Source organism: Typopeltis vanoorti, chromosome 5, assembly GCF_054136105.1.
Source record: "Typopeltis vanoorti isolate ZY-2024b chromosome 5, IOZ_Tvanoo_1.0, whole genome shotgun sequence".
Classification (NCBI taxonomy): Eukaryota; Metazoa; Arthropoda; class Arachnida; order Uropygi; family Thelyphonidae; genus Typopeltis; species Typopeltis vanoorti.
Window position 1 is genome coordinate 34,438,222 of NC_143553.1, and position 17,078 is coordinate 34,455,299.

Consider the following 17,078-nt stretch of genomic DNA (forward strand, 5'->3'; position numbering starts at 1 on the left):
CTCAGCTGTCACTGTATTATAAAACATGAACAAGTTACTTAGACATGATCTACCTTCACAAAAAAACCATGCTTCCCCCATACAGTATCCCATTTCCATCTATCCATTCCTGTATTTTGCTCTTGACCAACTTCTCCAATACCTTGACAATGACTCCTGATATGCTGATTGGTCAGTAATTTGCAACAGCAGTCTTGGAGCCTCCTTTATGCAATGGAACTATTTTCGCCTTTTTCTACCCCCTCGGGATTATCCCAAAGCTGAGACTTAAATTAAACAATATGGTCAAGGGTACTGACAATTCCTTTGCCGCTTCATGTAAGACTCGAGCTGGTATACCATCCAATCCCACAGATGTATTCACATTAAGGTTCTGTAATATGCTATTCGCCTCCATTTCATTCACCATTGGTTCCCTCATTCCTGGAATATCACTGCCTAAATCAGTGCTTCCCAAATTTCTGGATGTCAGGGCCCCCTTTGGAAAAATTGAAATATTTCACGGCCCCCCCCCTCGAAAAAAATCGTAATATAGACATATTTATTATAATATTTATTGTATTTATATTCAATACAAAACATACGCAGCGAATATTGCACAAATCAAATGCAAATATTACATTTTTAGCATCTTATATACACATTTGACATGCCATATTATCTCATATTTTCATATATTATAGATAGATATATTGTTATTGTACATTTGCAGTACAAGCATATGATACAAGCACACAAAAGAAAGAATTAAAAATATAAAAGAAGTTTAATAGCAATTTAATGTGATGGATGTGTTTCAATACTGCTACACAAAAAGTTAATATCAGGTGAAATATTTGAAACTGCAATTCTTAGATTTCTGCTTTGAAATGAAACTTATATGAATAAGCACAAATTTACTAATATTCATTAAGCGCCGAAATACGCAGGAAGCAAAATTTGTGAACCCGCACCAATGTGTGATTGTTTTTTCCATTAAAATATAAAAAATAACAAAAAAGAAATAATAAATAATAAAAATTAAATACGTTTCTTTTAAGATAAAAAAAATCTACTTAGTCTTAAAACATTTACAGTTTGTTTTCATTATTTCACGGCCCCCCTCAAAGCCTTCCTAAACCGTGACCCACAGTTTAGGAAGCGCTGGCCTAGATGATATACTCTTGCAAAGTGTTCATGTAGTAATTCTACTATTTCGACTGATTCAGTTACCTCCCTACCATCGGCATTCCTTAAAATCATTCTGCCATATACGTTTTCATTTACTTGCAGCGTATCGAAAAAAACTGTTTGGGATTCTCTTTAGCCTGTGTTGCTAACTTCCTTTCATAATCTGCTTTTGCTTTTCTTGTCACACGTTACCCTTCTGGCTTGTGCCTTATACTGTTCATGTGCCTGCAGGTCACCTTTCTCCTTAAATTTGCTCCATAATTGTTTAACTGCAAGAATCTGTAAAAATACATTCTATTATCAGACTATTTAAGTACACTTGACAGTTGAACAACATGGGGGTGGGATTTAGGAGTGCTGGCCTCCTACCCCCCACGCAGTTGAAAATCCACATAGCCTACTGTTGACTGGAAACCTTTACCGATAACATAAACAGTTGATTAACACATATTTTGTATGTTATATGTATTATATACTGTATTCGTACAATAAAGTAAGCTAGAGAAAAGAAAATGTTATTAATAAAATCATAAGGAATAGAAAGAGGCAAGCTAGCCTCAATAGGTGCCGGTCCCAAGCCCGGATAAATGCGAGGGTTGATGTCAGGAAGGGCATCCGGTCGTAAAACTTCAGTGCCAACTCAAACTATGATTATGAGTCTAAGAGAAAATGATATAAGGGCTAGGGCGTACCCCTTAAGCGACGCGCAGCCACATCGCCCTACAGCTGTGAGAAGTGGACGAGGGCTACCGCATCAAGGGCGGGTGCGGTTAAAGAAGCGAGCCCAGCAGGTGGAGAGGATGTTGCGAGTGGGAACACTGAATGTTGGAAGCATGACTGGAAGGGGAAGAGAGGTGGCAGACATGATGAGGAAGAGGAAGTTGGACATTTTATGTGTGCAGGAGACAAGGTGGAAAGGGGGAAAGGCAAAGGAACTGGGAGATGGATATAAATTGTTCTACTCTGGAGCGAATAACGAGGGAAGAAATGGTGTAGGAATTGTGGTGTGTGGCAGAATGAAGGGTGAAGTACTGGACGTGGGTAGAAGGAACGACAGGATCATGCGAATGAAATTGGGTCTTGGAGAAGAGCGGGTGGTCGTATTATGTGTATATGCCCCGCAAGTTGGTTGTACAGCAGAGGAAAAAGATGAGTTCTGGAACGTGTTAGATGAAGAAATGAGGGAATTGGAAGAAAATGAGATGGTGATTGTCGGAGGAGACTTGAACGGGCACATAGGAAGACAGAATAGAGACTGTGAAAGGGTGCATGGTGGCCACGGAGTGGGAATGATGAACCAGGAAGGAGAGAGGGTTGTGGACTTTGCAGTAGCGTTTGATCTGGCAATTGTGAACTCTTTTTTCTTCAAGAGGGAAGAACATTTGATAACATTTAGAAGTGGTAACAACAGCTCACAAATTGACTACATTTTGACTAGAAGAAAACATCTTAAGGTTGTGACAAATTGTAAGGTAATTCCAACAGATCAAGTAGCACAACAACACCGACTGCTGTGCGCAGACTTTAAATTAAGATCGAAGATAAGAACTTCTGGTTGCCATGGGATGAAGACAATTAAGTGGTTTCGCTTAAAAGAAGAGAGTGTGAGGAATCGTTTTAGGGAGAGAGTGTTAGAGAGGATTTCGGATGGACTGGAAAGTGTACAAGATTGGTGGAAACATAATTCAAAAGTAATCCTGAGCTGTGCAATCGAGGTGCTTGGTGAGACATCTGGAAAGATTAGAGAGCAGAAGGAGGGTTGGTGGTGGAATAATGATGTACAAGTGGCAGTGACAGCTAAGAGGAAGGCAAAGCAGAAGTGGGATGAGTCAAGAGTGGAAGAGGACAGAGAGGTGTACAAAGAGAGAAAGCAAGAAGCCAAGAGAGTTGTGGCACAGGCGAAGGCCATGGCATATCAAGATCTGTATGATCAATTAGAAACAAAGGAAGGACAGAGAAAAATTTACCAACTAGCGAAATGTAGAAATAAAGCAGCTAAGGACATCTTACATGTGAGGCAGATCAAAGATGCTGAAGGAAGAGTATTATGGAGGGATGTGGACATAAGAAACAGATGGAAAATATACTTTGAGGGACTTCTGAATGAGGAAAATGCAAGGACTCACAGAGGAGATGGGCAGCCTTCTGAGGGGATGGTGCAGAACATCAGTAGAATGGAAGTGACGGAGGCCATGAAGAGGATGAGGAATGGAAAAGCGGTGGGCCCTGACAGAATTCCAGTGGAGGCATGGAAGGCACTGGGGGAAGAGGGAATTGACCTGCTGTGGGACCTGTTCATGAAAGTTTGCCAACAGGAAAATATACCCGAGGAATGGAGGGAGAGTCCTCTTGTTCCCATCTACAAGGGTAAAGGGGATGCACAAGACTGTAAAAATTACAGAGGAATAAAGTTGATGTCCCACACAATGAAGATCCTAGAAAGGGTTCTTGATGGTAGATTGAGGGAGGAGGTGGAGATTGCAAAGGAACAATTTGGCTTCATGCCTGGTAGATCAACAACAGATGCTATCTTTGGGTTACGACAGATGATGGAAAAATATCGAGAGAAACAAAGGGAGCTACATCTGGTATTTATTGATCTGGAGAAAGCATACGATAGAGTGCCAAGGCAAGAAGTCTGGAGGTGTCTGAGGGAGAAGAAGGTGCCAGAGAAATATGTCAGGTTGGTGCAGGAAATGTACAGAAATGTGAAGACAAGTGTTCGGACCTGTTTGGGACAGACAGAAAGTTTTCAAGTAACAGTTGGCTTGCATCAAGGGTCAGCATTAAGTCCGTTTCTGTTTAATATTGTGATGGAGGTGGTAACAGAGGAGGTGAGAGAAGATGCACCTTGGACAATGTTGTATGCAGATGACATCTTGCTGTGTGTAGATACAAGAGAAGAAGCGGAAACTAAACTGGAAAGATGGAGAAAAGTACTGGAAGAGAGAGGTATGAGACTGAGCAGAAGTAAGACAGAGTATATGTGTTGCGCAGTGGGCGGTGGCCAGGAGACAGACCTGGAGCTGGAAGGAAATGTCATCAGGAAGGTGAGAGACTTTAGATACTTAGGTTCGACAGTGGAAGAAGATGGAGGAGGTGAGAAGGAAGTGGGATGCAGGATAAAAGCAGGTTGGAGGAACTGGAGGGAGATGGCTGGAGTGTTATGTGATAAGAGGGTGCCGATCAATCTGAAAGGCAAAATTTATAGGACAGTAGTGAGGCCAGCTATGACATATGCTATAGAAACTGTGGCCCTGAGGAAAAATAACATCAGCAGGATGGAAGTAGCAGAGATGAGAATGCTTAGGTGGATGTGCGGTGTGACCAGAAAGGATCATCTGAGAAATGACTATGTCAGGGGAACAGTGAAAGTTACGAACTTAGGAGCGAAAATACAGGAGGCAAGGTTGAGATGGTTTGGTCATGTGATGAGGAGGGAGGACGAATATGTGGGAAGAAGGGTCATGCAGATGGATGTGCACGGAAGGCAGAAGCGTGGGCGGCCAAAGAAGAGATGGAGGGAGCTGGTAGAAGAGGACTTGAAGATGAAGAACTTGGATGTGGTGACAGCCCAAGACAGGAAGGTGTGGAGGAGACTCATAACAAACAGTGACCCCACTTAAGTGGGAGAAGCTGCAGAAGAAGAAGAAGAAGAAGATAAGGAATAGAAAATACAAAATACATTTCCTGTATTGTACTGTATCTATCAATACCATAAGATTGAATCGATACCACAAGATGAATTATCTGTCTGTCAGTACCTACATCAATATTGTCTTATATGATACAAAAACACTGTAAATGTTATATGTATTGCTAACATTAGACATCAAAAATCAAAAGATAATGTGAAAAAGAAACTCATATTTATTTACAGGTATAACGATTCATGCGTCGATACTGAAGAAGCAGCAATACTGTATGATAACTTTATGGTAGCCTAGTGCAATTGATACATTTGCTTCACAGTAGTCTAGTATATACACTAATGAATGAATTGTTATAAAATTTTTATTTTATGCTAATTAATTAATTTGATTAATAACAATAATAACAGTATCTTTACATTTGTTTACATTTCTCTCAATTGCAAGTGCCGCCATGTGCAATCTGTCAGTGTTTGTGTGCGTAAGTTTTGATAAATTTTAACTTTTTATAATAGATTGTGCCTATTTTATGGTAATAAATGATAAAATAGACTAATATCTATATATATTTTGTGCATTCATAGCATACTTAACATTTTCTTAATTTTTTTCGATATTTCTAGGCTACACAGTTTGTCTGTGAGTTTTTTCAAATTTGCGCAATCCCCCAAAAATTTTTCCATATATTTATTGAAAAAAAATTTATTTATTCTTTCTTCTATTGGTTATATATTAAAATTACTCCTTGGAGTTTTTTTTTTTTTTTTTTGGCCTCAGTAGCTAAGTGCTGCTTATACAGGTAACCCTCGTATAACGTGGTGCTTATACAATGCAGTTTCGATATAACGCAGTCTACAAATTGTAGTAACCCTTGTTCAATGCCGTTTCAATATAACAAATTCTAGAAATTGTAGTAACCCTTTATGTTTTCATATATTTTTCACCACGCGACTTAAAAATCAAATTTTTTGTTCGTTAAATTTGCGTCTGCCCATATCGCACACGTAGTTATAAGTAGCAAACTTATATATATTAGAAGAAATACCCTTTATTACGCATGTACATCATTTGTTTACCGTGTAAAGTGTTTATTGTTGAAAATTGTCTTCGTTTTCTGCCAGGAAAGTGCATTAAAAATCACAACTGTGTTAATCTCAAGCTGAGCACTTTATTTTCTGGTGAGTTAAATACAATATGTAATGCTTTTTTATGTAAAAAATTTATCTTTATAGTAATGGCCAATTTCAACCATATCACAAAAGAGGGCTTTTGCTGTATGGTTGAAAACAAAATTAGTGAATTAATTGATGGGGAAATAGATTTAAATGAGGAGAAACTGGTACAATTAATAGAACCAAATGGTGGGAAAGTTCTGCCGAAGATTCTGATTGTGATGAATCCATTAAAGAATTCAATTTAAAGAAATTAGCAGAAGGATTGGACACAGCAAGAAAGTTAGGAAGTTATTTTACGGTTAATGATCCCTCAATGGAACGCTCTGGAAAATTCATGAGACAATTGGATATTTGTTTAGCTCTATATTATGAACTTAATAAAAAATTGCAGCATAGTGGTAAGCAAAGTTTTATTACTGACTTTTTGATAACTAAACTTGCCGAAGTATGCAATGAGAATTATACAAGTCATATACAAGAGATTCAAGTGATGATGACGTCCGGCCACTAGTAAATAAAGACCGTCTACGAAATGTTATTTTTGAAGACAGTGATGACATTTAAAATATGCACTTTATTTTATTTTGCTTGAAACATATATGCATTATGTGCAATGAGGTTTACGTACAATTTGTATTTTTATAAGCTTATACTATGTATTTGTTTCGTAGTTTACATGTTTTGTTAACTTACATGAATTACCTGAATTAAATAAAAATATTTTTTTGTTGGATATGTCATTGTTTATATAATTTAAAAAAAAAAAGATTTCGGAACCTAACCGTACTTTTTTTATGTGATCTGAGTCTCGCATAACGCGATTTATATAACACGGCATTTCTGTGGAACCTAACATCCGCGTCATATGAGGATTACCTGTACTGTACTTTTGCAGTCCTTACCAAGTGAATCACCCTCCTTGGCTGTTCTCTGTACTCCTCATGTAACTGATTATTACAACTCATCTTATATTGGCTCTGTAATGCCTTCTTATTCCAGATTGCATGCATAATTAACCTCTTCATTCATCTATTTAACACCCATTTTATTTAACCTGCTGACCTTTGGGATATATTTATATATTGCTTCTGCTAGATAGCTCTTGAATTGCATCAAGCAGCATTGATATCCTTTCCACCCAGCTCCTCATTCCATGATACAGATGCAAGGTGACTCCTGAGCTTTTCATAATCACTGGCTTTTAGTTGCACATATATCATATATCCTTTCCTCCCAGAAATCCTAATATAACTGGTCACTACCTAGATAATCACTTTGCGATCACTATCATCAACCCGAGAGAGATTTGGCATCTCATTTATAATAGCATCCTCTGATGAGATGATCAAATTTCAGACCCTTAATCTTTATGTGCTCTCTGTACATACTGTCTGAGGTAGTTGGCCTCCCAAAACTCTATAAATTCATTTTCTTTACCTCTGGATTCTATCTCTTCATCCCAGTCTATATTACAATAATTAAAATCACTCATAATGATAACCCTTTCTCATTTACTTGTTTAATTAGCTTATAGGGTTCATTATCACTGCCCTCTATGTTACCATGTCTATACCACACATCCAACTAAATATTTCATTCTATGCATCTTCATTATATCCACTGTTTCCCACTTGCATGGGCACAACTTGTTTTCTATCATCAGCAGCATTCCATCTCCCTTTTTGCCTTTTTTTGTCTTCACGAAATTTATCATACCTCCCCCATCTCTGTTACTGTCAGGATGTTTTCCTCATCTAACTACGTCTCATTTATTCCAGCAATATTTAAGTAATTGAATTTGATCAATTCAACAGTTTTATTTATCTAATTTCTGATACTACTGTCATTTGTATACAAACATAATAGTTCATTTCTGAGTCTATAACAGGTAGTCATCAATACCACTTCTTGCATGTGACCCCTTCACACCTTCCTCTGGCTTTTCCTCTCTCTCATACTCCTCCCACAACCTACACCATACCCAAATGCTTCCCCCACATCCTGAAACATCCCATTCCTTTCTCTTGTCTGTTTCTGCTTCCAGCATTTGCCCTTGTCATGATGTCTACCCGTCCCCCCCCCCCACACACACATTTCTCTGTCTATTTTGCATTCATTTCACGTATACTACTCACCACCTCCACTCATAAGCACTCCTTTAATCTCTTCTACCTTATTCATCTGCATTCCTTCTTACTTGTTTATATCCTTTTTTTTTTAATTTCTGACCCACACACAAAAAAAGTCATAAGACATATAGCAAATTAGTTCTGTGTGTGTTGGGGGCAAGAGGATAAAAAGAAAGAAAGAATCTGTTCACATTTTGATTGAGTGGCTGGAGATTGTATTCTTTGAGAAAGGTTGAGTGGGGGAAGCTGTTCCAAAGAACAGAAGTTGATGGAATGAAAAAAGAGGCAGTGAAATTGGTTCAGTGTGTTTCAAGATGGACTGTCAAAGAGTGGTGGTTAGCAGTAGCTCTTGTTCTAATAATTTTGGATGAAAGTGTAGCTATAATAGTGGCCAATTCAGATGAGCACTGTAGACAAGCACAAGCAAAAATTGAATATTGGCCTTATCTAAACACAACTTATTTATTCCAGCGATAGTTGGGCAATTGAACTTTATCAATACAATAGTTTCATTCATCTAATTTCTGATACTTCTTGACATTTGTATACAATATAATAGTTCATCTGAACATTTGTAAGATAGGGATCATTATTTAAATGGATTACCCTCTTCTGGATAGAATCGGGCAGTCTTAGAGAGGACATTGATGCACCATCCCAAATATGAAAGCATTATTCCATTGTTGGGCAGATTTGGGATTTGTATAGAGTTTAGCAGCCATGAAGGTGTGAAGTAGTGTCTTCCTTGTATTATAACCTTCCCATAATCTTGTGCAAAAAAAGTACACCAAGTTTCTTGGCAGCTGCAGAAGCTATAGTTGATATGTGTTTGTGCCAGGAAAGGTCGTAGGTATAGGTCATTCCAAGAATGGAAATTTGATCATGTTTAGATATCTGATTATTATTGAAGGTAAGGGAGGAGGCTGTGAACTCTTTCTTTAAAGAGATCATTCAGGACTAAGTTTTGATAACATTGAAGAGTACAAGGTTGTCCTTGCTTAATTGGTATATAGCTAGGGGATCAGAGTTCAGGTCATTGTTTGTGGTGGATCTTGAGGATTCTAATACTTGAGCACAGGTTTATAAAATGAAAAGGAGGAATGGAGTGTACTATCATTGGCAAAGCTGTGGATAGGATTGAAAGTTTGTGAGAGGAGGTCATTTATATCCAAGAGTTTTGCGTTATAGGATAGTAAGGCAAATGATGTGAAGCCTCTATATATGAGATGCCCAGTCGTGAAGTTACTTTACACACAAACTTTCTTTGCTTACACTTGGATAAAGGATTAAATCAAGAATATAATTTCTTGTCATCTTTAATTTATAGTATAACCAAGTGGGAAAACTTTCAGCATCTATCTCTAATCCAGAGTATTTTAGTAATAATAAGGCATGATAACTTTTGGCTACTTTTATATGGAAATATGACTTCTTCCTTACTTCAACCTTGGTATCACTTCTGGGTCTGTCTCCCACTGATGAGACCTCAATAAAGGTCAAATCAGTCTGGGTAGTGACCTTCCCATAATGCATAGCATTATACATGTCCGTAAAGATATGTGCTTTGTATTATGGGATACTAAGGCAAGTGATGTGAAGTCATTAGCTTCTATATACGAGATGCCCAGTCGTGAAGTTACTTTACATACAAACTTTGTTTGCTTACACTTGGATAAAGGATTAAACCAAGAATATAATTTCTTGGCATCTTTAATTTGTAGTATAACCAAGTGGAAAAACTTTCAACATGTATTTCTTTCAATTCTAATTGCTGTGACTGACAACATAAATATAGACAATATATTGATCTGTATAATGTTTCCTTTCCACATATGATTGTATTATTTATAAACGCTTTTCTCTGGACACCCTTTCATATACTTTTTCCAGATCTACAAAACTTAAGTACAGATCCTTGTCATATTCCTAGTGACTGCTGAAAACTGCATTGTCAGAGAAGATTGTATGGAATTCTAAATCTATTGTAATCCTTATGAAGAAAGACACCTGAGAAAAGTTGGTGTTTATAGTGCCATGTAGAAGCATCTTATGATAAAAATTAACCCTGGGCATTATGAGAATGTGTTGAAAACTGTGTTTTTCCAAGTTTGTTATTTCAAAGTTTACATTTATCATGCAAAATGATAAAGACACCGTGTTTCTCTATTTAACGAAGAAAAAAAATCTCTTGATTAATTAAATTAAAATGTTACATTCCATTATCAATTAACCCTAGAACACTGAAAGTCAAAAAATACAGTTTCAAGAGATGTCTTTTATTTTTGGTATTTCTGTTATTATTATTATTTAAAAAAAAAAACAAAAAAAACCTAGTACCTTCAAATGACATCCAGCTATTCAGTAAAACGGTTATCATATGTTTCCTAGCACTTTGCAACTGCTCCTTATTATTCCATTTAGATGATTTACTTGAAACAGTATATGACCTAGAAGCCTCACATAATATGGTGATAGTACCTAGCTTGGTGAAGTTTTGTGCCAGACATGTACAAAAAAATTTATTATCAATCATAAATTGATATAATGAAAAATGAAAATAATAAATGAAAAATTTAATTTTTTATTTATTTTTCTTTTTAATGTGGCTTTCATCTAGGAAAGGTTTTCATAAACCGATAGTACATTTGTACCATTATATTATTTGTATTTTTTGCTTATTTTTATATGGTCTAGAAACTCTACTGTAGAGACCAAACATGGAGCTTTTTTCAAGTCACTTCAGACCTCCAGTAAGCGATGCAGTGGTCTCACACCAGGAATGAAATTCATCTCCCCAAGAAAATAACAAACACCCATGCTGACAGCTCCACTGTCAGCATGGGTGTTTGTTATGCCTGCAGCTTGTTGGTTGGAGAGTGAGTACCCTAACCACTTTGCCATCTAGGTTGGCAATTATATGATGTTAAATTGAATTCAGAGAACTGACCATGGCTTCTGACCCAACGACCAGTCTTACCTTTTTCTGGTGACTTTTAAGACAGTGGCAAAATCTGAAGAAAATGTTGAAGTCTGTGAAAGAGGTATGAAGTTGTTACAGGAAGAGACAAATGAAAATTGCCTATTTTCCTCAAAAACTTGAGACCTGGAAAAGAAGCAGCAGCATCAAAAATTTCCGACAAGTAATTCAGCTCGTACTGTGAGAGAGCACACTAAGACAGAGATCTACATTTAAAAGTAGCTAAACAAATGCCACAAAAAGACTTTTGTTCAGTGCATGGTAAGTCATGGTAAGAAAAAAAAGATCAATAGAACATCATTTGACTTGTCCACACATAGCAACATTGCTATGTGTGGACAAGTAGTTAAGGAGAAAGTAGGGCTCTATTAACAAGTTACAAGGGTGGTCGGTAAAGTTCTCAGCCTCGACCATAGATGGCAATGCTATCAGCAAGATTTCTTTTTTTTCTAAGTTGGTACATCAGTCATAAGCATCAGTGTGAAATTGCAAGTCATTCTATCGAGTAGTTTGTTTTATACAGCTGTCTGAAGCAAAAGTGTTGTCTGTATCTCTTGAAATGGATAAAATTGAGTATTGTGCGGTTATAAAATTCTTTGTAAAAGAAGGTTTAATGCCAAAAGAAATTAATTTGAAGTTCATAAAAGTTTATGGGCACTCTTCTCCTTCGTTTTCAACAATTAAGAAATGGGCTGCCGAGTTTAAACGTGACCATACCAGCCTTGAAGATGATCCACGTGAAGGACGTCCAAAAAGTGTAACAACACCAGAAATCACTGATCAAGTGGACGATGTGGTATTGGATTACCGGTGAGTCAAAGTGCGTGAAGTTGCTGAGACTATAGGCATTTCAAAAGAACGTGTAGGATATATTTTGCATGAAGAATTGCAAATGAAAAAGCTTTGCGCAAGATGGGTGCCGCGCTTGCTCACAGCAGATCAAAAACGCACTCGCATGAAAATCTCTGAACAGTGCTTGGAGCATTTTAACAAGAATAAAACTGATTTTGTGCATCAATTTATTACTATGGATGAGACTTGGATTCATCATTACACACCAGAATCCAAACAGCAGTCAAAAAGGGAACAAAAGCTGGTTGTTCAGTGCCAAAGAAGACAAATTCAGTTCCATCAGCAGGAAAGGTCATGGCATCGGTGTTTTGGGATGCTGAAGGCATTTTGTTTATTAATTATCTTGAAAAGGGTAAAACAATAACCGGGGAATATTATTCCGATCTTTTAACCAGACTAGATGAAAAAATTTGTGTGAAAAGACCCGGTTTGCAGAAGAAAAAAAATCATTAACAATCAAAGGTGTTTTGGCAATGGGAAAATTAAGAGATCTCCACTATGAATTGTTGGAAGATCCACCCTTTTCCCCAGATTTGGCTCCTTCTGACTTCTGTCTCTCCCAAAACTAAAACTCTTCCTTGCTGGTCAGTGTTTTTCTTTGAATCAAGAGGGTGATTACAGCTGTAGAGGGGTATTTTGCAGATCTTACTGAGAACCACTACAGTGACGGGATAATGGTGCTGGAATAAATGTATTAGTCTTAAGGGAGATTGTTTTGAAAAATAAAAATAATTTTGAAATTATAAATTTGTTTTTTCATTGTTAGGCCGAGAACTTTTTAGATCACCCTCATACTTAAAAAGTTTTTTATACTCATTGGGGAAACAGCATGAGGAAGGCATTTGCAAAGAATAGAGGTAGATGGAATAAAGGAAGAAGAAGATCAGAAGTTGGTTCAGTATGTTTGGAGTTAGACTGCACATGGATGTTGAGTAGGAGCTGCTCTAGTTTTATTGTTATTATTTATATGGGTACTTCATGGAATCAAAAAACTCATCATGGGAGACGTATACTATCTATTAACACAATACCTATTATACATCTCTTTAAAGCTATTCACTGTTTGGGCGCTCTCAACCACCTCTGGCAATCCATCTCACTAGGCCCAGTCTGCATACCCTTACTAACCACACACACTTGGACAACTTCCAACTGTAACTCCTTGTTTTCCTCCTATTCCCCATCTATTGAAAATTTTCTTTTATATCAATCTTATGCTTTAGTAACTTATAACTTTCTATCATATTCCCTGTCCTTTGCTTGTCAGCAAAACTCTGCAACCCACACACACACATCCTCAGTCTATCTTCATAGGGAACATTCCACACACCTATCATGAGCTTGGTCACTCATCTTTACAAGATTAGAGGAACGTGGAGCAATGCTTATGAAAGTACCTATAAAAAAAAAAGCACAATGCAGAGACATGGTGCCCACTTAGAATGTGACTGGAGGGAGTCTGTAAAAGAGAAAAAGAGTTTAATTATTAGGTATATCATGCCCAGAAAGGCTTAGATGCTGTTGATTATTTCACTGGTTTTATACCCAGCATCTCCATAGCACAATTATAACAACTGTGACAAGCATGCAGCATTAACTAAATAAATATGGAAAAGAATTCAAATTGTAACTGAAAGTGAACTAATGTCCTTACATGTTAATTTGGAGAAGTCAGGTTATCATGTCTCAGAATGACGATTTTCCAGATCTTTGACAAATTGATGCAACCATATTTGTTGAGATTGGAGATTGCTTCATAGCTGATGCCAATTTCAATAACATTCATTTTAATGTGGCTAGTATTCCGACAAAATACAAACATTTGTGCTACTAATGTACCACTGACTGAAACCTATTAAACCACAATTTATCCTCCCCCCCCTCCCTATTATTCAAATTCATCATAAACTTAGGTCATTTTTCATGGAAAAGAAAATTATACAAGCTGCTAGATTGGACTGCATCCCTGTCTAATTTCTATATGGAATTTCTAGAATACCAAGCACTAGAAAATGTGTAATATTTGTGGGTTCAAATCCCACTGTTGGCATGGATGCTTGTGATTGTATTTAGGTGAGAGATGAGTTTCATCACCCTCTGTGAGACCACCACCACTTCCCTTATTGTAGGTCTGAATTGGCTTAAAAAATTTCCATCTTTGGTCTCTAGTGCAGGGTTTCCAGGCCAGCAAAAATGAATAAACGATAATAAAAAAGAATAAAACTAACAATGAAATGCTTAGCCCACCCATGCTGCTAATGTACTGTAGGTTTACAACCTTTCATGGGTGGAAGTTACATTTAAAAAAAAAAAAAAAATTAAATCACCTGTGATATTTTGATTAGCAGGCATTTTAATATGAAATGTGCATTTTATACTATTTAGTTAGATTTTTTTTAATAGATGTAACATTCCAGCTGGATAATGGGACAGTATCTGCCTATAGGCCTCTTCTTATGGCACGATCTGAAATGATGGCAGCAATGTTTCGTGGAGATTTTGTTGAAAGTTGTGCAACAGTGGTAAGTCTTGATTAAATGAAATATCTGTATGTACAAATTTCCAATACAGATATAATGCCAAATTTGAATGATACAATTTGCATTAATTAAAATTGTCATTACTGATGACGTACATTTTTTACAGAAATTTCCATGGTACTAATGCTAATTTTGATTGGCATCAGTAATGGAAATGTCTGTAAAAAATTGCATGTAGCCCAAACTTGAGTGGATTGGATCGATTGGAAATATGACTGAGGTAAGTATGCCAGAATATATTTCTGTTAATTGCATGTTTTCAGCTAAGTTCACCTGGTTTATGGAATAGAAAACCTGAGTCTTCAGGAGGAAAGATCTTCCCACCTCCTTATGAAACTGTCTACTTTATCTTCACAGTCCATATAAAGTTCTGCACACCTTAGATGGAATATGTCCAAGTCTTTCCAGCCAAGGGAAAAATGATGCATCCTGACGATGACTACAGAAACTGAATAGTTGTATGAAAACATGGAGTGAATTGGAGAAACTGTTGTTAATCAGTCTCATCTTCTGTGCTGAGTGAAACATTTTTGGAAAGTTCTTGACCTGAAATGGGAGAAACAGTCACTGATTAGATGGTTATGTGATTGTATACAGTTGATAGTTGTTCATTGGTGAAGTAACACTTGGAATAAAGGCAAAAAGAAAAGTAACTTGTTGAATTTTGAAAAAGTTCTACTTGTAATATATTTCTGATAAGAAAGACTAGAAGTAAGTGGAGAAATCTCAGCGTAATTTTAGAGATTTTGGTATTATGCAAAGTAAGAATGGGGGAAACGTTTGATTTTGAAAGAAATAAGATGGGATTAGTTACTAGTACTCAAGTTTACAGGATTATCAGAACATGAAAATAAGCAGAGAATGATGTCTGAACTTTTAAATTATCTACTTATACAACTTCAAACATCATTCTCTGCTTATTTTCATGTATTGTGTGATTTGTTAAACTGATTGTTTGTTAATTACATAAAAGGAAGAGAGCAGTTGAAAGGCCAGAATTGAACCCTGTAACTAGAGGTGAGCAGCCTCCATCTAATGACTGCATTTGGCTCTTTGAGAAATTTTTGCTGCTCTTTCGCTGATTAGTTCATCTTTTTTTTTTAAATGAAAAGAACTAGGGGATACTATTTCTGTTTTATTTTTTATTTAAAAAAACTTTATTTCAATTTAAATCAGAAATGTCACGCTTTTATTTCTATTATTACAGCCTTTTTTTTTTTTCTTTTTTTTTTTTTCAGATGCTGCTCTCAAAATATTCAATTGAATTTCATTTTCACCAAAATGGTTCTTCAGCCAAAAAAAAAGTTGCCAATCACTGCTGTAAACTCATTATTTCAAAGTTTGATTATAAGGATATTGATATGTGGCAAATAGAAGATAGAATGACTATGGGAGGATGATATTAGTTGATGACGTTGATAGATTGGTAACTGATACAGGGGATGTGGTTGATGTATTCAGTGAGCAGTTGGTCAGGGTATTTCATCCTTGTGAGGGCAGAATCATAAGAAGCTGGAGTATATAGTATATGATAGAGTAGTGACTGATGGTGAATAAACAGAGGGTATATGAGGAATTAAATAAGCTTGAAGTTAATAAGGCTATAGGATTTGAAATTATATCACCACATGTTTTGAAGGAATATTCCACAGAATTCATAATACCTTCTGCACATATGTTCCACATGAGTCTTATAACAGGACAAGTCCCAAAGGAGTGGAAAGTGGGAAAAATCACTTTGCAGAGGGGAGAGTAATAAGACTAATAAGGTGGAGAGGTTAGTGAACACTAGGATTCAGAATTGGGTTGATAATATCATTATGGTGGGCAAGATTGGTTTCTTATGGGAGGTCATGTTTTAGTAATCTGCTTTTTTACTACAGTAAGATATGAATTCGTTGGATAAGGGAGATGCTTATACAGTGGCATACTTGGATTCAAAGGCCTTTGATAGATTTTCACACAACAAGCTGGTAACTAAATAGAAATAGATGAGATTGGATAGGAAACTAGTGAGTTGGATAGGTAATTGGCTACCAGATATATATATATATCAATGGGTTGTGTATAGGGAGTAATATCCCAGAACAGGAAGGTCACTAGTGGAATACCACAGGGGTCTCTTTTGGAGCCATTACTGTTTAACCCGGTGTTAGTAAGGTGACAGTCTTTATTAATAATAGTCGTTAGTAAGGTAGGGTTAGTAAGGATCTTTGGGGTCTGTGACACCCCACCTTACTAACTCTAGGTTAACTTATAGGTGATGATTTTTTGACAGGCTTAACTAGAGATAGGCAGTTGCTTGCTGATAATGCAAAGTTGGGAAGAACTATGAGGAATAGAGTAGATGTGGCCTTGTAGGAGGACCTCAATAGACTATGTTACTGGGCAAGTAAATGGAGTTGTCATGTTGCACATTACAACTTGACATTTGAAATTTGACTACTTGAAATTTGGTAGGCAAAGTTGGGATGCAGTGTGTACAATTACTGGAGAAATTTTGAAGGAGATGGAAGGAATGAGAGATCTGGGAGCAGTGGTGTAGCTAGAGCTTTTGCCGCCCGGGGCAGTCGCTGAGTTTGCTG

The 17,078-nt window shown here is 36.7% G+C and overlaps 1 protein-coding gene across 1 annotated transcript in view; it reads left to right on the forward strand.

Moving 5' to 3' along the window:
* Positions 1–17,078, forward strand: part of LOC150106305 (rho-related BTB domain-containing protein 2-like) — a 363,993-nt gene that overhangs the window by 239,529 nt on the left and 107,386 nt on the right. Inside the window, 1 exon segment of the mRNA XM_090392338.1 lies at positions 14,357–14,475. Within this exon segment, the coding sequence (XP_090248464.1) occupies positions 14,357–14,475 (119 nt within the window).